Source organism: Rhinolophus ferrumequinum, chromosome 16 (genome assembly GCF_004115265.2).
Source record: "Rhinolophus ferrumequinum isolate MPI-CBG mRhiFer1 chromosome 16, mRhiFer1_v1.p, whole genome shotgun sequence".
Lineage (NCBI taxonomy): Eukaryota > Metazoa > Chordata > Mammalia > Chiroptera > Rhinolophidae > Rhinolophus > Rhinolophus ferrumequinum.
In genome coordinates, this window is record NC_046299.1 from 11,714,584 (window position 1) to 11,737,830 (window position 23,247).

The 23,247-nt window shown below is 38.3% G+C and overlaps 1 protein-coding gene across 2 annotated transcripts in view; it reads left to right on the top strand.

Annotated features, from left to right (window-relative positions):
- The first annotated feature begins 15,195 nt into the window (after nt 1-15,195).
- The window catches only part of SHTN1 (shootin 1), a 94,803-nt gene continuing 86,751 nt past the window's right edge, over nt 15,196-23,247 (top strand). The window contains exon 1 of one of the 2 annotated variants that reach the window (XM_033130811.1): nt 15,196-16,935. In XM_033130811.1, the coding sequence (XP_032986702.1) occupies nt 16,878-16,935 (58 nt within the window). In that variant the 5' untranslated portion in view covers nt 15,196-16,877. The remainder of the gene's footprint in view (nt 16,936-23,247) is intronic. The other variant, XM_033130810.1, reaches the window with a different exon arrangement.

Here is a 23,247-nt window from a genome sequence, read left to right on the forward strand (position 1 = left end):
TATTCCTCATTTTTCTTTTCTTCAGGGCACGTGGAGAGCTGTTTGATGGACGCTCTTCATTTTGGAGTCCCCATGGCACCTGGCATATTAACTTGCTCAGCAGAAGAGCTCAAAAAATGACTATTGAATAAGTGAGTAAACATAGTACGTTTTGAGCATTTTGGTAAATGATAGGTACGTCTGGGCATTGAAGAGAAAATGACAGTTCGGACACAGTAAAATGGATTGACATACTATTTCTAAACATGAGACAATTTCCTCTCTGTTAGTCGGAAAAGACACAATGTTAAAAAGGAAACAAAAGAAAAAGTGGGATATTGGCCCTCAGTCCTGGCCGGACAAGCCATTCCTATTTTTCACTGCTCTACTTAATTGGTCCTGCCTCCTAATTTACATGATTTCATCGCTGTCTGCTTTTACCTGCAATAAAGGCAATTTCATATTTCATTTGTAGATCTCATCTAGAAGATCCAGAGAAAAAAGCCAACACATATCAGCCAGGGTGTGAGGGATTTCTATAGCAGTGACGCTCCGAGTGTGTGATCCGTGGATCAGGACTGTCTGCGAAGAGGTGAGTTCAGACATCGAGAGGAATCATGTCGGAACTTTTATACCAATTTGACAGAGAAATTTTATGCCACTTGAATCTAAGAATAAGTGACAAGTTTGTATTTTGCACTTGTTTGTATTTTTATTTCCTTTTTCTAGTAAATAATTTAAAAAACAATTTTATTGAGGTATAATTGTCTTCTAAGAAATGGCTTACGTTAAAAGTGTACAATTTGATAAGTTTAGGTGCAGGTATACAGCCCTGAAACCATTTCCACGTTCAAGGTGGTGAACATAGCCATCACTCCCCCAAATTTCTCATGCCCCTTTGTATCCTTCCCTCTGGCCTTCTCCTTCCCCAAGTGGTCACCAATATGCTGTCACTACGGATTTGTTTGCCTTTTCTACAGTTTTATATAATAGAACAACACAAGGTGTACACTTTTTTGTCTGCTTCTTTCCCTCAGGATAATTATTTTAGGTTCACCCGAGTAGTGGTGTATATGAACTATGTGAAATGTCACGCAGTGTGTTTAGAGGGTTGGTCACTAGGGGAGGCTTGGAAGGTGGGTAGGGACAAGATCATGTAGGATCTTGAGGCCGCACCCAGCGTTTTGGACTTTTCTAGAAACTCGCTACATATTTTAGAAGAAGGAATTTAATGCAGGAAATTGGTTGCACATGCCCTGGAGGGATGAGAGAGCAATGGGTATGCATTTGATGTTATTACTGCAGTTAGTTTCCACCCCATAGGACTGGTGGTAATAGGACCAGGAGTGTCCAAAAGGACCCTCGTGGTGGGTGGTGGGACTGTGGAATAGGATGGAGTGGGCACTGGGGTCACGAAAGGACAAAGACACCCATGAAGTTGCTGTCAGAAGCAGGGGTGGGGCGTGGGGAGGGAGAGAGCATGCGTGAGAGAGAGAGAGAGAGAGAGAGAGAGAGAGAGAGCGAGCACTTTCCTCCCTTCCTCCTCCCCCTGCCTTCTTCTACCTTCTGCTCTCCTACCAATACCTCCTATTAGTAAAGCTAATTGGAAAAGGAAATGCACAGGCTCCTAACATAATACGAACAACACTGGGGTGCAGAGTACAAAAGGGTAGGGGGTTGAACAGAGCAGAAAATGGTGGCTTGAGACAATAAGAGTATGAGTCAGTAAAAGTTTCAAATGAGAGGAAAGAATCCCCGAATTGTAGAAGGATCGCTATCATCTCAGTACGTGATCCCCCTTTACGAGTAGTAGTATCCACCGACTTTCCCAGTTGCTTAACTTCAAACCTGTTTGTCTTACATTCTTTTTCCAGTAGATACTTACGAGTTACGCAAGAGGATCTGATAATAGTTATCATTTGTTGAATACCTGCTATGTTTATAGCATATTACAGTGTCTCATTTAATCCTCCCAACACCCCTATAAACTGGGTACTATTATTATCTCCATTTTAGAGTAAAGGTGACCGAGACTGAGGGAGGTCAGGTAAAATAAATGGCAGGGCTGAGGTCTGAACTAGGGCTTTCTGACCCAAAGCTCGTGCGCCAATTGTCACAGCACAGTGTCCAGCCTGGAATTTGGGGGGAGCTCCTCACTCTCTGTGAGTTAATTCTCTGATGTCCAATTTCTTCCTACTTGTGAGAAGATTCCTGATGGGATTTCTCTGTTAGTGGAGCAGACACACAGCACTCTGGGTCTTTAGTGTCTAGAACCTGTTCACTAACGATATTTAAGATGTCTAGTCAAGAAAGCCTTTTTTTTCTTACCGTAGGGTAAATATTCTCACTTTTACCTCTAAATCATATAGTTCTCTTCATAGCAGAAATGTTATTAGATGTATTGCCCCCTTGACCCTCTAGGTTTGTTGTGAGGATTAAATGAGGCCTTGTAATGTGCTATGTAACATAGCAGGTATTCCACAAATGGTATTCAACAAGTGTTTTCATTTTCAATTCGCTTATTTTGTCGAGAACACAAAGCTCAGTGAAGAGGTAGACCAGCATGAAATGCTGTGCAGATAATTTGATGAGGCTGTAGTGATTGAAAGGGAAAAGAATTCTTCTGGAGGGAGAGTTGAAATTCCTTATTAGCACCCGTCTGACCCTTTTTTGACGTTAGTAGCAGTACAAAAGCTAAATAGTGTTTGGAGATCATTTAAACCTGAAGAAAATCCATGAAATACCATTATACAGTACCTACAGTTCAACTGAGAGAAACACCACGCATACATTAGTAGAGAGTGCTGTTTTCAAATACAGCATGGAATGTGTTTTGTAAAAGTAGGTGGATTGGTTGCTACTGATTTCTCAGAAGCTTAAGTAGAGTGACTTGCCCTTTCATTCAAAACCTATTGAAAAGATAGCAGTTATCTAGACATATACCAAAGTTTCAGATATAACAGATTTTATCTTGAAGATGCATAATAATGGTGCATTAACATAATACGAACAATGCCAGAAGACCTTGACCATTTTGCTTAAAAAATATATCGTTGTTTCTTTCAAACTGGATTCCTATGCGAGTTCAGCATTAGTTCTTTTTCTTTTTTAAAATGTGAAGCCAAGGTCTCTAATGGAATCATCCATACAGAGATGTTCTGTTTTAGGCACTGTACCACATTCGGTTTTTGGTAGTTACTACCATTCCTAAAGTTTCTTTCGTCTTACTTCTCATACGATGAACAGTTGGAAAGACCACAAGCTTCCTTCCTGTAACATCAATTCCCGAAAGACCTATTAGACTCTGAAACAAACTTGAAGGTAGTACAGTCATCATGAAAATAGTATTGTCTGGTTGAAATGTGTTACCTTTTGTTTTCCATGTTATCTACTCAAGGTGAAGTTCTTGTGTATTGTATACACTCCTGGCATGTTGTGTGGGTTGACTCACTGTAGGCAGCTGCTATGTAGATAATCAAGGTTGGAAAGCCATTGCAAACCAATTGCTTGCTGGTTCTTAAGTCTTTGAAGTCACCTGCCATCCAAGTTAATGTAACTATTCATGCCTTGCCATGAATGGAGGAAAAATTCTAAATCTAGGGGCAGCCGGATGGCTCAGTTGGTTAGAGCATGAGCTCTCAGCAACAGGGTTGCCGGTTCGATTCCCACATGGGATGGTGAGCTGCGCCCCCAGCAACTAAAGATTGAAAACAGCAACTGGACTTGGAGCTGAGCTGCACCCTACACAACTAGATTGAAGGACAACTACTTGGAGCTGATGGACCCTGGAGAAACACACTGTTCGCCAATATTCCCCAATAAAAAATTTAAAAAATATTGATTAAATAATAAAAAAAATTCTAAATCTATTGGCCATAGGGCAGAGGAGCAGTACTCAAACTGTTCATTCCAAGGACCCCATTTGAAAAAATGATGGAGGACCTCAAACAGCTTTTCTTTAACTGGGTTATATCTATTAACATTTGCTCTATTAGAAATTAAAACTGAAATTTAAAATATTTACTTCATTTCACTAAAAATAATAATAAACCCACTCTATGTTGACATGAATCACAATTTAAAATGAAAAAAATAACTATATTTCTAAATTACGCTTTTTATTTTGAGATAATTGTAGATTCATATGCAGTTGCAAAAAATAATACCAAGAGATCACATGTGTCATTTACTCAGTTTCCCTCCGTGGTCCAGTCCTGCAAACTGTAGTACAGTATCATAACTAGGATATTGACAGCTGTGAAGTCCCGATAGAGGACCGTTCCAATATCCCAGGGACCTCCCCTGTTGCCCTTTTATGGCCAGATCTCTCCTCCCCCGGACCATCAACCCCTTGCAACTGCTAATCTCCATGTCTGTAATTTTGTCATTTCAAGTATGTTACATAAATGGAATCATACGCATGTAACCTTTTAGGTTTGGCTTTCTTCACTTAGTGTAATTCCCTGCAGATTCATCCAAGTTGTGTGTATTAAGAATTTATTTGCATTGCTGAACAGTACTCCATGTTCTGAATACACCACAGTGTATTTAACCATTGTTGAAGGACATGTGGATTGTCTCCAGTTTTTAGTTGTTATGAATACCGCTGCTGTGAACATTTGTATAACATGTTTTCAGGTCTCTGATATAAAAATGCCCGAGTACAGTTGCTGGATTGTATGATAGTTGCATGTTTAGTTTTATAAGAAACTGCTAAACTGTTTTCAAGAGTCACTGTACCACTCTGCATTCCCACCAGCGTTGTATGAGTGATCTGATTTCTCTGCATCCTTGTCAACATTTAGTGTTGTCATTATAATTTTTATTTTTTTGGATGGGGATTCGCCACCCCCCCCCCCCAATTTTTATTGTGTAAAAATACACATGACATAAAATTTACTGTCTTAACAATTTTAATTGTGCAGTTCAGTGCTATTAAATACATTCTTATTATACAACCATCACCATCATCTATCTCCAATGGTCTGGATTTTGGTTATTAGGTGTGAGTGCTATCTCGTTGTTTTAATTTGCATGTTCCTCATGACATGACTTACATGATTCAGGATTTCTGTAGATGCTCTTTATCAAGGTGAGTAAGTTTCCACTCTATTCCTAGTTTGCTGAGTTTTTTTTATCATCTATGCGTATTGGATTTTTCCAAGTACCCATCGATATGATCACATTTCTTCTTTAGCCCATTGAAAGGGTGGACCATTACATTGATTGATTCTTTGAATGTTGAACCAGCCTTCCGTGTTTGGAATAAACTCCACTTAGGCATGGTATATAAATCTTTTTATATATTGCTTGATTTAATTTGCCAATATATTGTTGAGGATTTTTGCATCTAGCTTCACGAGAGATATTGGTCTGCAGTTTTCTTCTTTTGTATTGTCTTTGGTTTTGGCCTCATAAAATGAGTTGGTGTTCCCTCCTCTTGTACTTTCTGGAAGATGTGTAAGATTTGGGTTAATTCTTCTTTACGTTTGGTAGGATTATCCAGTGAAACTATCTGGGCCTGGCAATTTCGTTTTTGGAAACTTTTCAACTACAAATTCAATTTCTTTGATGGTTATAGGACTATTCAGTTGTATATTTCATCATGACTGATTTTGGTAGCTTGTGATATTTGAGGAATTTGTTTCTTTTAAGTCATCGAATTTATGAATATAAAATTGTTCATAGTATTCCTTTATGGCCTTTTACATTATTATGGTAAAATACACAGAACATAGAACTTAGCATTTCATCCATTTTAAAGTATACAATTCAGTGGCATTTGGCACATTCACAATATTGTACATCATCACCAGTATCTAGTTCCAGAACATTTTCATCATTCCAAAATGAAACCCCGAACCCATTCTGCAGGTACCCTCTATTTCGCTTTCCCCTTAGAGCCTGGAAACCAGTGATTTGCTTTTTGTTTCTATGAATTTTCCTATTCTGGATATTTCATTTAAATAGAATCGTATAGTGTATGGCCTTTGGTGGCAGGTTTCATTTACTCAGCATAATGTTTCAAAGGTTCATCTTTGTTATAGCATGTATCAGACTCCATTCCTTTTTAAGGCTGAATAATATTCCATTGCATGTGTATACCACCTTTTATTTATCCATTCATCTGTTGGTGGACATTTGGGTTGTTTGTACCTTTGACTATTGTGAATATTGCCGCTATGAATATTCTCATACACATTTTTTTGCACACCCATTTTCATTTTCTTATGTATATACTTAGGAGTGGAATTGCTGGGTCATATGGTAATTCTATGTTTAACTTTTTGAGGAACCACCAAATTGTATTCCACAGCACATGCACCATTTTGCATTCCCACCAGTAATGTGTGATAGTTCCAATTTCTCCACATCCTTGCCAACATTTATTTTCCATTAAAAAAATGAAAAAAATAAAACCCAACCTAATGGGTTTAAAGTGGTAGCTCATTGTGGTTTTAATTTGGATTTCCCTAATGAGTAATGATGTCGAACATCTTTTCATATGTTTGTTTTCTATTTGTCTATCTTCTTTGGAGAAATATCTATTTAAGTCCTTTGCCCGTGTTTAAATTGGATTATTTGTCTTTTTGTTTTTTAGTTGTAAACATTTTATATATTCTAGGTACTAGACCCTTATCAGGTATGTCATTTATGTCATTGATAGTGTCTTTTAAAGCACAAAAGGTTCTTGTTTTGATTTAGTCCAATTTATCTTTTTGCTGTTGTGTGTGCTTTTGGTGTCATATCTAAGAAGTCATTTCCAAACCCAAGTTTATGAAGATTATAACTATGCTTTCCTCTAAGAGTGTTGGCTCTTGCATTTAGGTAGTTGATCCATATTGAGTTAATTTTTGTATATGGTATGAAATAAGGGTCCAACTTCATTCTGTATATGGGGATATCCAGTTTTCCCAGCACTATTTGTTGAAGAAACTTTTCTTTCCTCATGGAATGGTTGAAAATCAGTTGACAACAGATGGATGGTTTTACTTTTGAGCTCTCATTTCTATTCCCTTGATGTGTATGTCTATCCTTATGCCAGCACCATACTGAATACTGTTCTGATTTCTGATCACTGTATTACTATAGCTTTATAGGAAGTTAGGAAATTGGGAAGTATGAGTCCTCCAACTTTCCTTTTCAAGATTGTTTTGGCTATTCAAAGACTTTGGCAATTTCATGTGAATTTTAGGATAGGTTTATCTATTTCTGCAAAAAGGCCATTGGAATTTTAATAGGGATTATGTTAAATATGTAGATATATTTGAAAAATATTACTATTTCTAACAATATTAAATCTTCCAATCCATGAACACGAGAGACTTTCCATTTATTTGGGTCTTCTTTAATTTTTTTCAGCAAAGTTTGGTCATCTTCAGTGTACAAGTCTTACATCTCCTTGGTTAAATTTATACCTAAGTATTTTATTGTTTATGATGTTATTATAAAAGGAATTATTTTCTTAATTTCACGTTTCATTGTTTATTGCTAGTGTATAAAAATATAGCAGATCTGATTTTGTGTCATACAATTTGCTGAATTTGTTCATTAGCTCTAGAAGTTTTTTTGTGTGGGTTTCTATAGAGAGTGTGCCAAAAAAAATGTATACACATTTTAAGGAAAGAAAACTGTATTAAAATTGCAATACTCTATATTACAAATTGTGATACTCTATATAACAAAAGATGAATATAAATCACATTTGACTTCTGCAATGACAAGAGGTGCTCAAAGTGGTTACCATCAGCGTCCAGACACTTCTGATTACGGTGAACTACTGCTTGAGCAACGTTGACCAAAGTGTCCACTTGTATACATTTCTTTGGCATTCCCGGTATGATCTTGTCATCTGAGAATAGTTTTATTTCTTCCTTTCCAATTTGGATGTCTTTTTTTTCTTTTTCTTGCCTAATTACTCTGGCTAGGACTTCCAGTGCAATGTTGAATAGAAGTGGTGAGAGCTATCATTTTTGTCATGTTCTGTTCTTAAGGGGAAAACTTTCAGTCTTTCACCCTTGCATATGGTGTTAATTGTAGGTTTTTCATAATTGTTCTCTGATGTGTGGAGGAAGTTCCCTTCTATTCCTAGTGTACTGAATGTTTTTATCATGAAAGGGTGTTGGTTTTTTCAAATATTTTTTTCTGTATCCTTTGAGATGATTATGTCATTCTCCTCTCTTCATTCTATTCATATGGTGTCTTACATTTATTGATTTTCATGTTGAACCACTCGTGCATTCCTGGGATAAATCCCATTCCATCACAGTGTACAATCCTTTTAATATGTTGCTCTACTTGGTAGCCTAGTATTTTGAGAATTTTTAGTTTTATATTCATAAATAATATTGGTTATGGTTTTCTTGTGATGTCTTTGTTTGGCTTGGTATCAAGGTAATACCCGTCTTATGGAATGAATCAGGAACTATTGACTATTCTTCTATTTCTTTTACGAGTTTGAGAAAAATTGATGTTATCTTTTAAAGTTTTGTAGAATTTACAAGTGAAATCATCTAATCCTGGGCATTTATTTGTTGGGTGATTTATGATTACTGATTTGATCTCTTTACTTGTTACATAGGTTTATTCAGATTTTCTATTCTTAAGTTAGTTTGGGTAGAAGTGTGTTTCTAGGAATTTGTCCATTTCATCCTGATTACCTAATTTTTTGGTATATAATAGTTCATTGTTATATTATTTTTATTTCTATAAGTTCAGTAGTAATGTCTTCACTTTAATTTCTGATTTTAGTAATTGAATCTTCTCTCTTTTCTCCTTAGTCATTCTAGCCAAAGTTTGTCAATTTTGTTGATCTTTTCAAAGAATTAACTTCTGATTTTATTGTTTCTTTCTCTTGTTTTCTAATTGTCAGAGTTTTATCTCTGCTATAATCTTGACTATTTCCTCCCTTTTGCTAGCTGTGGATGTCATTTGCTTTTCTTTTTCTAGTTCATTAAGGTGTACAGTTAATTACTGATTTCAGATCTTCTTTTTGAATGTAAGCCTTGAAAGCTATAAATTTCTCTCTGAGTGCAGTTTTTGCTACAACCCATACATTTTGTTATATTGTATTTTCATTTTCATTCACTCAAAGTATTTCCAATTGTGATTTCTTCTTTGACCTATTGGTTTTTTAACCCCATATTATATTTTTAATAGTTGTGGTAATATCCTGTTTCATTCCTGATATTGGTGATTTATGTCTTCTCTCTTTTTATCTTTCTCAGTCTTGCTGGAAGTTTATCAATCTGATTGATTTTTCAAATGAGCAGCTTTTTGTTTTGTTGATGTTCTATATAGTTTTTCTGTTTTCAATTTCATTTATTTCTGCTCCTAATATAATTATTCTTTTCCTTCTTGCTTTGGATTTATCTTGCTCTTACTTTGTACTTTCTTGAGATAATTATTTAAGTTATTGATTTGAAACCTTTATTCTAATGCAAGCATTTACCATTATAAATGTCCCTCTCAGTACTATTTTAGCTGCATCCCACATATTTTGATAAGTTGTATTTTTTTATGGAAAAAAACTTGTAAGATAACTATTACATCACGGAATCTTTAGTACCTGGACTAATGGACCCTAGTTTCCTCAACTGTGGCGCCTCTTCTTTATTCATAGCTCTCGTTAAACCATGGTACAAACATTGAATTCTGGATTGGTCTGGCCACTGACAAATACAGCAGGAATGTCTGTTCATTCCTGTGTTGATTCAGTCATTTGTTCATTCATTCATTCAACAAACATTTGCTGAAATCCTACACTAGGCATTGTGCTGGTTAGGAATATAGAGATGATCAAGACAGACATTCCCTCTTCTCATGGTTCTGGCAGAGAAGACAAATAATTAAGCAAATAATTTCAAGGGTGACCACTATCTCCTATATTGTAGAAACTCTTGTTGTAGAAACTCATATTGCCTGTAACACAAAGGTAGGTTAAAATGCCATTATTTTTGTTTGTTTTTTTCCAACAAGTTCTGCCATTCTCTACCCTATTTTTAAAGCTAAATCCTCTGCTTATCTTTAACCTAGGATGATCTAAAACTGGTTTGCACTCTACAGGTTATACCCATTGCTTATAGCTGATTTCTTTCTGATGGGTTAGGGCTGTGGTTAAATATTTTAAATATTATCCCTGGCCGGAACTATGACTGCAAACATCTCTGTCTGTCCCTTTCCACTGACCATTCGTTCAGCACACAGTCTGAGCCTGTATAAAAGTAGCACCTTAGGTTTGGGTGGAATGATCAACTTTTAAGAGTTCTCCTGTTAGTTAAGCCTTTTGATCCTTATAAAAATCCTGAGCAGATATAACCCCAATTGACAGATGAGGATATCGAGACTGAGAGGCTATGAGACTTGCCTAGTTAGGAAAATCAAAACCACATACAAGTTTCTAGACTCCCAACTAGGCTTTTATTTACTCTTGCCTCAATCTCACTGCCTCTTCCTAGCTGACCATTAAATATGTCCTAAAGCGAGAGCAAAGTCCAATTGTATAATAGATCTGCTTGTCTGAAACATGATTATTAGTGGTAATGGTTGAGTATTACTTGGCATGCATGTGTTAGGTTTACAGTAAAGAATGCCTACTTTTTATTAACTGTCCTTTCAGATATATTAGTGACTGTCACACCTGAATTATAACAAAGAAGCACTAGAGAAATTCAATGTGGGCGGTAAAATTCTTTGAAGAATAACTAGTTATAATTGGGGAGTCTGAACACATTTCAGAGTTGCACATTTAATATGCAGTATGGTTAATTGCACTGTAATTACAGTATTTTAGAATGCCATGCTAAGTGTTTAATCCTTTTCAGGTTTGCCTTCCAATCAGTGGTCTGTCTTCATTTTCCAGATTGATGAAGTCCGCCTCAGAGAAGGGGGTAGGTAACAAGATTGTACTGATGTGTCTAATCAACTGGGAAAGTTGTAAAATGAATCTTTTCTATCTGGAATTTATATTTAATCATAGCTATGTTCTCTTTATGAATGAGTGTTGATTAGTTAGTTGTCAGAACATGAAAACAATACGAGCTTTTATTTACCCAGATAAGTTATGCTCCAGTCATTATTTGGGTCTGATTGAGTTGATGGGGATATTTACATTACCTCAGCACATAGATCCACTTAATCTTACTCATAATGTTAATTATATACTCCAAGAGTTACTGTCGCGTACACTTATTTATGGTCTTCACTATCAGGGTTTGTTTATACATGGGTGATTGTATGGTTCCCCCCTCTTTCACTGGACTATGCCCCTTTTATAGTTGCAAAAGGCATCTCCATTCATAGAAACTTGATCTTCAGTAGTTTGCTCACTAACACGATGACATCTGATTCAAGGAAGGCAACTCCGTTTGGTTTTAGAGTGTTGGTTACGACTACACCATTGAGTTGAGTTGCAGAATTTTTTTTTTCTTCATAGGTTTGCATATATTGTTTTCATTGTCTGGGGTTTTCTTTCCCTGCATAACCCCTGAAAACTACTATTCCTTCTTCAAGACCTGGCTTGAAATTCTATTCTAAAAGCATATTCTAATTCTACCACAGAGAGTTAATCATTGCCGCCTTTATCTCACTACTGTATTTGAACATTCATAGCATCACAGCTCCATCATACTGTATTGTAATTATCTTTTGATATGTTTGCTTTCATTAACAGATTGGTTTGTTTGAGAGTAGGGGCCATATTGTATTCATTGCTCTTGTCACCCAAATCTAATCATGCCTGGTGTGTGGTAGGGTGCTTAATAATTTCTCAGTGTTGAATGATGTTGATTATTTATTTTTATTCTTTACTTTTTTTATTTATTGGGGTGACAATTGTTAGTAAAATTACATAGATTTCAGGTGTACAATTCTGTATTACATCATCTATAAATCCCATCGTGTGTTCACCATCCAGAGTCAGTTCTCCTTCCATCACCATATATTTGATCCCCTTTACCTTCATCTCCCACCCCCAACTAAACTATTGTCTGTGTCTATGAGTTTTTGTTTCTCATTTGTTTGTCTTGTTCTTTTGTTGTTTTTGGTTTATATACCACACATCAGTGAAATCATAAGGTTCTCTGCTTTTTCTGTCTGACTTATTTCGCTTAGCATTATACTCTCAAGATCCATCCATGTTGTCACAAATGTTCCTTGATTATTTTTTATACATCTTTTTTTTAAACCTATTTAAAGAGTATTTTTTCAGAATAGTTCTGGGTTCACAGCAAAATGGAGAGGAAGGTACAGAGGTGTCCCATAAACCTTCTGCCCCTACATATGCATGGTTTCCCCCATAAATATACCAAAAGTGGTATATTTATTACAATTGATCAATGTACATGGACACGTCGTAATCATCCAAAATCCATAGTTTACATTCGATTCACTCTTGGTGTTGTACATTATTTGTGTTTGGACAAATGTATAATTACATGTATCCAGTATTATAGTATCATGAAGTATCTATCATTCACTGCCCTAGATTTTTAAAATTGAGATATAATTCATACACATACATGTATTTTTTCAAAATCTTTTTTCCCTTGTGTGTTTCATTTTGGATTGTTTCAGTTGCTGTGCTTCAAGACCACTGCTCTTTTCTTCTACATTGTGTAATTTGCTGTACATCCAATCTGGTGTATGTGGCGCTTTTTTATTTTTTTAATTTCTGATATTGTGTTCTCTTCTAGTTCCACTGGAGTATTTTTTTATAACTCCTGTTTCTCTCATCTTGTTTGCTTCCCTTTATCTCTTTTCTATATATCTTTGATCATATTGATAAGCCTTATACTATTGCTGATAAAGTCCTAGTATGCTAATTTCATCATGTCATTTGTTTTTATTGACTGATTTTTCTCTTCATTATGAGTTATGTTTTTCTGCGTCTTTCCTTACTGCAATTTTTGAATGCTGGATATTGAGAATTTTACATTGTTGAATGTTGAATTGTGTTGTAATCCTTTAATGATTACAACATTAAATAATAAGTCTGCCATCACTTTTATTGTTGTTCTCCTGTAAGTAATGTGGATTTTTGTTTGGCTGCTTTTAAGACCTGAATGTTTAGTTTTTAACAGTTTGATTCTGATGCCTAGCCATGGTCTTTGTATTCCTGCTGCATTATTCATAAAGAGACAAATATTAGTAACTCAAATATTTAAGAATTTGAGAAGAGCTAATTATTCATTGATATAATGGAATGGCATTGAATAAATATGTAGATTATGTTCGTACAAGATAAAGTATATATAATGTTTAGAAAAAAGAAGGAACTTAACTATACAAAGATTTGAAAAATGAAAATATTTGTATTAGAAACATATATTTAAGAGTTATGTAAATAGTGTATTAAGAAAAATTTTTCTTCCTCTGAATATGTTTTTTAAAACAGCTTTCTTGAGATATAATTAACATATCATAAAATCCTCCCATGCAGATGTAAAGTACAGCATAAGGAATACAGTCATTGGTATTGTAATAGTAGCTATGTACGGTGTCAGAGGGGTAGTAGACTTGTTGGGGTTATCACTTTGTGTGGGTGTAAATGTCTAATCAATATGTTGTTTTGTACACCTGAGACTAATAGAAAACATTCTCCCATGCAAAGTGTACACTTAAAGTGTACAATTCTATGGTTTTGAATATATTCACAGTTGTACAACCATCACCACAGTCAATTTTAGAAAACTTTATCACTCCAACAAGAAATACCACACCTTTTAGCACCTACTTCCTATTTTCCCCAATGCCCTCTGTCCTAGACAATCAATTAACTTGCTCTCTCTGTGGATTTGCCTATTCTGAGAATTCTATATAAATGGAATCATACAATATCTGGTGTTTTCTGTCTGGCTTTTTCACTTAGCATAATGTTTTCAAAGTTCATCTATGTTGTAGCATATATTAACACTTTATTTCTTTTTATTGTTAAATAATATTCCAACACTATCACTTTTATACGTAATTAACATTGCAATAAATAGGTCTGTCTGTAACACCTTTTAGGATAGATTCCATAATATGGAATTAATATTGAGATCACAGGAAATGAATGTTTTTTTCCTATTGTATTTTGATCTTATTTATCTATATACTTTAAAAGATTTACCTAAATAATGCGAATATACTTTAATTTCAAGAGAATACAAAGAAACATGAAAAAGAAAATCCTTTTGATCACTGTTCTGTCCTACTCCACTCCCTGCTTGGGTCTGTTCATCTACTTTTTACCCCTAGAGGCAGCCAGTATCCTGAGTTTGGTGCATATACTTCCAATGCATTTTTAAAAAGTCTCTCCTTCCCCCCTCTCTGTATATGTATAGATACATACATTTTTAATGTTTTTTAATTACATGTTATATGGAAGTTTATAAGTCCAGTGGGATGCTTGCAATATAAATCCCTATGTGCATTATTAAAAAGAACAAAAACTAATTATATCACTACTATCCTTTCCATCAATATTCATATAATATAAATAAACCATAGTGTAATGGGAGAGCTGAATCCCAATAATTGACTCTAATAGCCATCCTAATAATTCATTCCATGCCCTCAAGATAATACCATATTGTATTTCAGGAGGCTATTTTAATTTCAAGGAAGGTAAACAGGATTAATTTCAAGGAGCTGCAGATTCAGCGTGGGACCAAAGCACTCAGTTTGATTGTAGATTTGATAATTAATTAACTCATTCTTAAACTCCAAAAGTGCTACCTAATTACTGTATAATTGAAGTAGACAATTAAATCAGTCATTTAAAAAATAGAACTTGGTGAACTAACCCGAATATTGAACAGGTACTCTGCTGATATTTGGTTGCATATGAGAAGATATTTCTGGTTATTTAGATTTAGAGGAGGCTAGCTCTAGGCATTGCACAACAGTCGGGCTGCCTGATCGGGTTTAACAGGTTTCCTGGCTGCGGGGCAAAACTGCCATGGTCGTGATTTGTTACCCAATCTCTTGATTATTTTTCTAGAAAGAAATTGTTTCTTTATACAAAATACCTGGTGGCAGCACATAGCCTTCATATTTTCATGCGGCTAAGTCTGAATTGTTTCATGTTTCCTGGGCCTTCTTTAAACTGAGGATTAAAAATGGAATCTCAGAGCAGAGGCCATTTGGTTATTGACTGGCAGCTGATCTGCAACTTCATGGCAGCTGATCTGCAACTGTCTTAAAACTGTCATATGAAAAACTAGAGAAATAATTGAAGTGTCAAAATTTTAATCCACTCTATTTAAAAATACTAGGCTGCCCTTTTAGATCATTCTACCACTGAATCGCCTGTGCTAAACTATTACATCACCTTTGTTAGGAGAAAGCAGCGATATCGTTTTTCAAGTTTGTTTTGAGTTATAATTTAGCAGGAGTTATCAGATACTAGTTACAGCGTTTATCTATATTTCAGCCCCCTCATCTCTCATGGAGAGACCCACTCATAATATTTTCATATAGTAGCCAGTGAGGAATGAGCAGACACCCCAAGAGTTTTGAGGTTGAGGAAAATGAAGATGCTCAGTCAGTCTAATTTAATTTGGATTTATATTGGATGCGTAATGATCAGTGTAAAAAAATCTGTGCCTGTTTTAGCTTATCATTGGCACCTACAACCTTTTTTCCACAGACCGGTACCCTTAGAAAGAACGCTGGTCGTATGTCGAATTCTGGCTGTGATGCTTTGTATAGCTTCCTGCCCCTGTTCAATCCTTACAACTCTTCCTGAAGAGTAGGTGTTAGTATGATTCCCATTCTTCAGATGACGTTCAAAGAGGTCAGGAGACTGACCAGCAATTGGGGGTGGGGCAGAACCATTTTGAAGTCTGGCAGGCCTGCCGCCCCTCTTCTCGTCAGGGTGTAACCCCGAGCTGGGTTCAAACAGTGCAGAGGGCAGTGTGGTGGGGCACCGGCTGGGCTTCACTCTGCCAGGCTCTGCTACCGGGCAGCTGTGTGACCTTGGACATTCGGACTGCCGTGGCAGCCTCGCTAGAGAAGATCCGCCCAATCACCAACCAGATGATCCGTGAAGACCTGCGACCCACGTGCTGCAGGGCCCACGTTGTGACAGTCTCTCAACCCCAGGGAGCTGGAGAAAGTCAGCTCAGGCCCTGGGAACTGTGACTACCACGCCCTCCTTCACTCACTGTGTGTTAACTTACCCAGCCGGCCTGTTTCAGTCTGTTTGCTTTTCGAGGTGCAAAACGTACACCACCGAGCCTGCCCCTGCGGCACCTAGGTTTTTCCACACCGCCCCCAAAATCCACTGTGTGCGAACTGGGGAAGGAGCCTGGATGCTTATTGCCCATCACGTCCCACTCTACATCCGTGGCTCGCTGAGACCCGCCCTCGGGTAGCGTTCAAAGTGGGGTTCCTACAGACGCTGCAGATCCAAGGCCGGTTTTCTTCTGAATTCTGGTCTTGGTGTCCGGAGCGTGGGTGGAGGCGGAGAAAAGGTGTGCAGGAGCGAGCCAGGGCCAACACACGCAGGCCCACAGGCCCGCTCGCCCTCCCTCCTGCGCAACCTGCCGCGCCGGCCTCCGCGCAGAAAGCCGAGCTGCAGCGGCTGCCGCGGGCTAGGGCAAGGGCTGCGGCCCCGGGGTCATCGCACGTCCGTCCCTCGCCCCCACCTCCTGCCCTCGGGCTGCGGGCGAATCCCCGCCCTCTCCCAAGCCCCGCCGTCCGCCTGCAGGTGAAGCCACCCAGGCCGCTGAGTAGGTGCGTGGGGATGATCTCACTCGCCCGCTCCGCGCCTGGAGGAGGAGGAGCGGGAGCAAATCCAACTTCCGGGTAGTGAAGCCGCACGCCATCGGCATCTTGCTTTTTCTTCCCCCTCCCCCCGTGGTAGCCCTTGCCTCTCCCCTCCTTTCCTTTTATTCGCGACCCAACCTGCCAAAATGAACAGCTCGGACGAGGAGAAGCAGTTGCAGCTCATCACCAGTCTGAAGGAGCAAGGTAGGCGGGCGCGCGGCCGCCAGGTGCGGGCAGCCGCGGCCCGAGAGCCGGGACGGCTCCAGGGCGCTGGGTTCAGGGCTTGTGCAAGCTGGGCGGAAGGTATAGCGGCCTCTGTGGTCACCCCCGTACCTCCGTTACCCGTGGAGAAGCATTTTTCGCGCCCTGTGCGCTCTGGAGAGCCCAGGGCGGAGGGTGCCAGGGAGTGTCAGGCCCGGCAGTGCGGAAAGCGCTACGGGCTGGCTGCTTTAACTGGCGTTCAGGGGTTCGGGGAAGGGGCAGGGATTTGGCGCGGACTTGGTCCCACGGTGCCACCTTTTCAGGCGGAGAAGCGGGTGGGGCTGGATATCTTGGGAGGGGTCGATGGGGGCTGCTCAGCTGGCCCTGCTCCCTAGTCTTGGCCCCACCCTTGCACATTGGCTCCGGGAGGCCTTCGGCGCTGCGCTACAGCCTTTCCAGTTTTCATCTCGTTTGCTGTAGTTCCTATTTCTTTACCCAGCTGGGATTTTCAGGCCATGATGTGTTTTTATCACTTCCCATTTTTAGCAATTTATTAGTCAGTGAGCCAACCCCCTGCCTGTGTCGGGCTTCCTGAATTAAGACTTGGCTCTCGACCACTGCAAGGCCATGCCATGTACAGTACATGCATTTCTACACTGCCTGATCACTGGAGAGCATCCCTTAATAAAGAATTGTTTTAATCATTTTCATCCCTTACCACACTTCTAAACAAAGCCAAATTAATATGAACCTGACACTTAAAATTTAAAATTATTATTACCCTGACTATAGGTGGCCTGAGAATAAGGATCAGGAAAGAGAGGAGCCATACAAATTTAGGAAGTAAAAACGTGTAGGAACATGTGCTTTTCTGACTAATTTGGTGACATGGCCACTATGTGGAAGGGCCACAGAAGGCCCCTTCTCTGTGGCTAATCCTGGTGTTTAGTCACAGCTCTTTCACTTCTCTTGGCTCAACTCCCCAACTCGGTGAACTAGGAAGAGTCGCTGTCCCTTTCATGGGTCTTGTGGTTCAGCAAGCCTCACCTCACCTGACTAAACCAGATGATTTCATGAAGTCCTGTCCAGTGTGAGGACCTGTTGCTCCTTCAAACCACCGGCATACCATTAGGAAGTGAATGTGGATCCCGTGGGAGTACACACCCATGGAAACAAAACTCTGTTTACTGTGTGAGCTTGTTGACGACTGTGAGACCTTGGGAAAATTATTTTTCCTCACTAAAATGGTCAGAACTCAGTCCTCGTGGTATCTAGCCTCTAGAAAGCATTGGATAAATGTTAATGGATTTTGCCTTCCCAGTACCACCAGAGATTAGACCAAAGTCATAAAGCCACAGGCTTCAATGAGTCTAGTGGGTGGGCGAAGTATCTTTATCTGGGATTTCTCAAGTGTTTTAGTGAGGGGCTGGATTCTATGAGTAGTTTTTAAATTTCTAATGACATAAATTTATTTCTGATAAAATAAATTTCTAAACATAAAGACCTTTTTTTAAATTAAAGTATAGGTGACGAAATATTATATTAGTTTCAGATGTACCACATACTGATTCGACATTTATATACCTTACGATGTGATCACCACGATAAGTCTAGTAGCCATCTGTCACTGTACAAAGTTATTCTGACATTATTGAGTATATTCCCTGTGCTGTACGTTACATCCCTATGATTTATTTATTTTATAACTGGAAGTTTGTACCTCTTGTCCCCCTTCGCCTTTTCCATCCTTCCCTAAAGACTCTTAATTCATATTCCAGACTGTTGGAGATTTCATTATTGGTAATATCTGTTAGTGGATACCAGATCTTTTGATGGATGGTCAGTTTTCAAAGAGTGATAAGATAAGGAATTCCACTTCTTTTCATTCTGCATATAATTTCAAGTTTCTTAATTTTTGCCAATCTGATAAACAAAAATGGTACCTTTAAAAATTTGTATTAGGTGATTATTAGTGATATTTGAAATCTTTTTACATCTTTATTGTCTGTTGAGGTTCCATCGTTTCGTTCCTTCCTTGTTGAGTTTTAAGTCTGAAATTTGAACCCATTCCCCAAGAGGGTTCAGAAAGAAGGCGCCTCTTTACTGTAAATGGCAGAGCTGACAGCAGCCTTCCCTAATGTGCAGCCGTCAGTGGTATGGGGAATAAGGTTGCTTTTGACAAAAGTTGTGAAATGTAATGACGGAGTCTGTCATAATATGAACAATCTCTAATTTATACTTACCATTCCCTAAGCTCTGTGTCTTATAAATCACACCCACTTCTGAATTACTTCAAAACATTGTATGTTCCCTTCTAGTGAATGGTATAATTAGCTATATTATGTCTTTCTAGAAAGTTATATTATGTCCCTTTAAAAAAAAATTAGCCAGTGTGCAATTGCTTATGTTCAAGCAGATGTTGAGGTAATGAGGTAATTCTCCTTTGTCTTTTTGGGGGCTTTATTTTATTGGACTGATTGACATCTTTAATGCACTGAGACATGGCAACTTAGGATACTATTTCCAATGCATATTTCCTAGCTACTAAAGTGGACATTTCCCTTACAAAACATCATACAATTTGCTCCCCCTTCAGAATTCTGTTGGGAAATGATAGCTTAGCATTTGTTTAAGGTACATGATTTTCTTTGTAATGTATTCAACCCACATGCATTGAATATTCATAGCCAGGCACTGTGTTAGGCATCAGAGATCTAGGGATGAATAAAACCTTGTCCCTGCTGTTGAGAAGTTCCTAGTCTAGAGATGGTGGTAGGCATGTAAATTCCAGGAAGAGTGTCTTGTCTAAGTGGCCTAGTTTGGGTCATGTGTTTAAATCCTTTGGCCAGGGAGGGGCAGGGCACCTTGATTGACAGTCCCCACAAAGACCAGTGGATTGGAGTAGTTATTCAAAAAAGAATGGGGTGCTATTACCAGAAGAGGGGATGCAGGCTGGGCAGACACAAACAATGGCTGTCCACTAAACTGGTCAGCATAGTAACGTTGTGTCATGTGGAACTTGTTGAGGAAATTTTGAAGACAGTGATTGCCACTTACCCATAAGGATGTGTGAACGTACGACCAACAACCACCACCACCACCAAATCAAAAGTTGTGGGCTGTTCTTGAGCTAACGCTGTTTAAAATGGATTTCCTATGGTAAGGTAATTAACTGGTTTTAAAGCAAGGTAATCTCCTTTCTTCTTTAGAGTTACTATTATTACTATAGTAATAATTAATTAGTAATAATTAATAATTATAGTTACTATAGAGTTACTATTATTTTCCCCAAGATTATTGAGATAATGCTTAAGGTTCAGATAGAAATTTAGTCAAGCTTATTCTTAGAGCTGAGTTAGTAATTAAAAGAGGCATCTAACGTTCCCTTGGCTTCTGGGCTAGAAAATAGCTAGCGCATTATTTTAACAAAAGGGGCTGGAGCTGTTGCTTACCACACTGACCACATTGGTCTGGAAAAGCTGAAGCATTGTCAGTCTTGGATCCATACAGAGTCAGTCAGACTATTTCTGTAAGTGGCCGGAGAAGTGTTTTAGGCTTTGTGGGTCACATGGTTTTTGTTGTAAACCAGCATACTTATTAAAAATGGCAACTTCCTCCTAAAGTTGGTGAGCCACTGCTGAAGGGACACCAATTGAGCCAAACCCTCCATGAGATGGACACTTAGTATGTGCTAAGGAACTATGGCTTCTAGCCAGAATGGTACTGTTCACTTAACACAGGCGTGTCCAAACTTTTTTCAGTGGTTTTCACCAAGGGCCACATGCGTTAAAATACACAAACAGCCGGGCCACTCACTCGAGGTGAAGTACGTATTGCCTCACCTGGTTTATTTAAGTAAACGAAATATATTTTTGGAATTTGCTGTGGGCCAATTAACAATGGATTGCGGGCCGCAGTTGGCCCGCGGGCCGCAGTGTGGACACCCCTGACTTAATACTTCCATTACGTAGATAAAAACAAAACAAAACATATACTTACAGGAAAAAAAAAAGCATATAAAATGAAAAGTACAGTGCTTGTTCCCTTTAACTCATTGTTTCTCAATCTTTATTTCACTATACTCTCTTAAGGAGTCCTTTTATACATTTCCCCCACTAATCACTCGCCATCCCCGTGAACTATTAATGCCACAGATATACTGTACACCTTTTTGTGTATTGTGATCCTTTGGGTGGCTGCAAGCCATTGTAAACTCTGAGGTTACTTTCCTCTGTGAGGGCGCTATCACCCCGTTGATGCATGGTGCTCTAACCCCATTTCCATTCCTCAGAGTTATCTACTATTTTGTATTTCCTCCCCGAAATTTTGTGTTCTTTGCACATGTTATTTATCACTTAATGTACATTATGGAATTCATATCCGTACGTGCAGAGTTAAATCTTTAAAGATTGAGTGGATAGTGTTCCACTGTACGGCTCTCCCACAATGTAGTTAACATGCTCTTGATGGACACTTTTGTGTTCTGGATATTGTTTTTTTTTTTTTTTTTTTTTGCTGTTAAAAATAATGCTTCCAGCAATAGATAAGAGTTGGAGACATCAGTATGAACTCATGTTTAGCTTAATATAGCTGCAGATGACTACATATAGAAATATTTATAGGTATGTGTATGTCCATTGGGTTAATATGCACATAGTCAACTGAGAGCCTAGATGTAGCTCCAGAACGTGGCTTCCAATTAATACCATTCTCTTATAAAAGGAAGTAGACGCCTGGGAAAAATTGCTGATAACTAGGACTGGGGTGATGGGGGCAGAAAATATACAGGATGAACCCGGATCATCTTGTACCAGAAATTAAGGACGTGCTCAAACAAGTAAGTCCACAATGATGGGGATATGTCAAAGAGATACAAGAACCAACGGAAAGAGCTTCCAGTGGGCAAAGATGGAACCATTTGAACAACAAAATAGAGTTGTAACCCAAAGGATAAAATAAATATTCCTGAGTCCAAACTAATATAAATAAATGATTGAGTAAATAAGCAGGGAGAAGAGACAAATCTTCCATGCAAACAATTCCAAATAATTTATGTAGATACATCCACTCAAACAGGTGGAGCATAACACCCTGTTCCTTCAGTGAGGGATATGCATAGTGATTTTCTTCCAAAGAGGACAGTATGGGAAAGGGGGGGAAAAAGTGACTACAGTGGAGAAAACTGACAGACATTACCTCAGCTAGGTGATCGGGGTCAACTTCAATGGTGATTTAAGTCATGTTCATAGTATGTACCTTTGACAAGAGACGATGAAAATGGCACTTTGCCTCTGCGTCTTTCCCAGAAAACCCATAGTCCCAGTCTAATCATGAGGAAAACATCAGACAAATCTCAATTGACGGGTAGTCTACAAAAAATGAGCAGTACTCCTCAAAACTGTCAAGGTCATCAAAAACAAGGAAAGTCTGAGAAACTGTCACAGCCAAGAGGTAGCTAAGGAGACAGGACATCTGAATGTAATGTGGTATCTGGATGGGATCCTTGAACAAAAATAGAACATTAAGTAAAAACTAAGGAAATACCAATAAAGTATGGGCTTTCCTTCATAACAATGTGTCAGTATTGATTAATTGTAATAAATGTACCATACTAATGTAGAATGTTGATGATAGAAACTGAAGAATATCTGGGAACTCTCTATCTTTGCAATTTTGCTGCAAATCTAAAGCTTATAAAAATAAAGTTTATTGAAAATAATAGTGCTGCTTCCATCCTTGTACCCATATATCTGTAAGCATAGCTGTAGGAAAAATTCTCAGAAGTGGAATTGTTGGATCTAAAAAGTACGTGTATCTTAAATTTTGTTGTGTTGTAGATTTTATTCTATAAAGCTGTTACACAGCCAGGCTTTGCTTTAAAATGTAGAAGGAACACAACTTTTGTTTTTCTCTGCTTACCATGCTGCCTAAACATTTTAAACATTAGAACACGAGTTCTGAAATTTTTGTATGGTACATTGAACAGTAGTAATATATGAGGTCTGACAATTAAGTTCGTGAACTCATCCTAGAAAAAGTGCTACAGACCTCATTGCTGAATATCACTATGGTCACCTTCAAAGTATTCCCCTTGGGAAGCTATGCACCAATGCCAGCACCTAGTCCACCGTTCAAAAGAATTTTGGAACGTTTTCTGGAACGGCCATCAAAGCCGTCGTCGTATTACCCTTGATGTCCTGAAAATCATCAAAATGTCTTCCTTTCAATATTTTCTTTCTCTTCAGGTAAAGAAAGAAGTCATTGGGGGCCATATCAGGTGACTAGGGAGGGTATTCCAATAAGTTATTTGTTTAC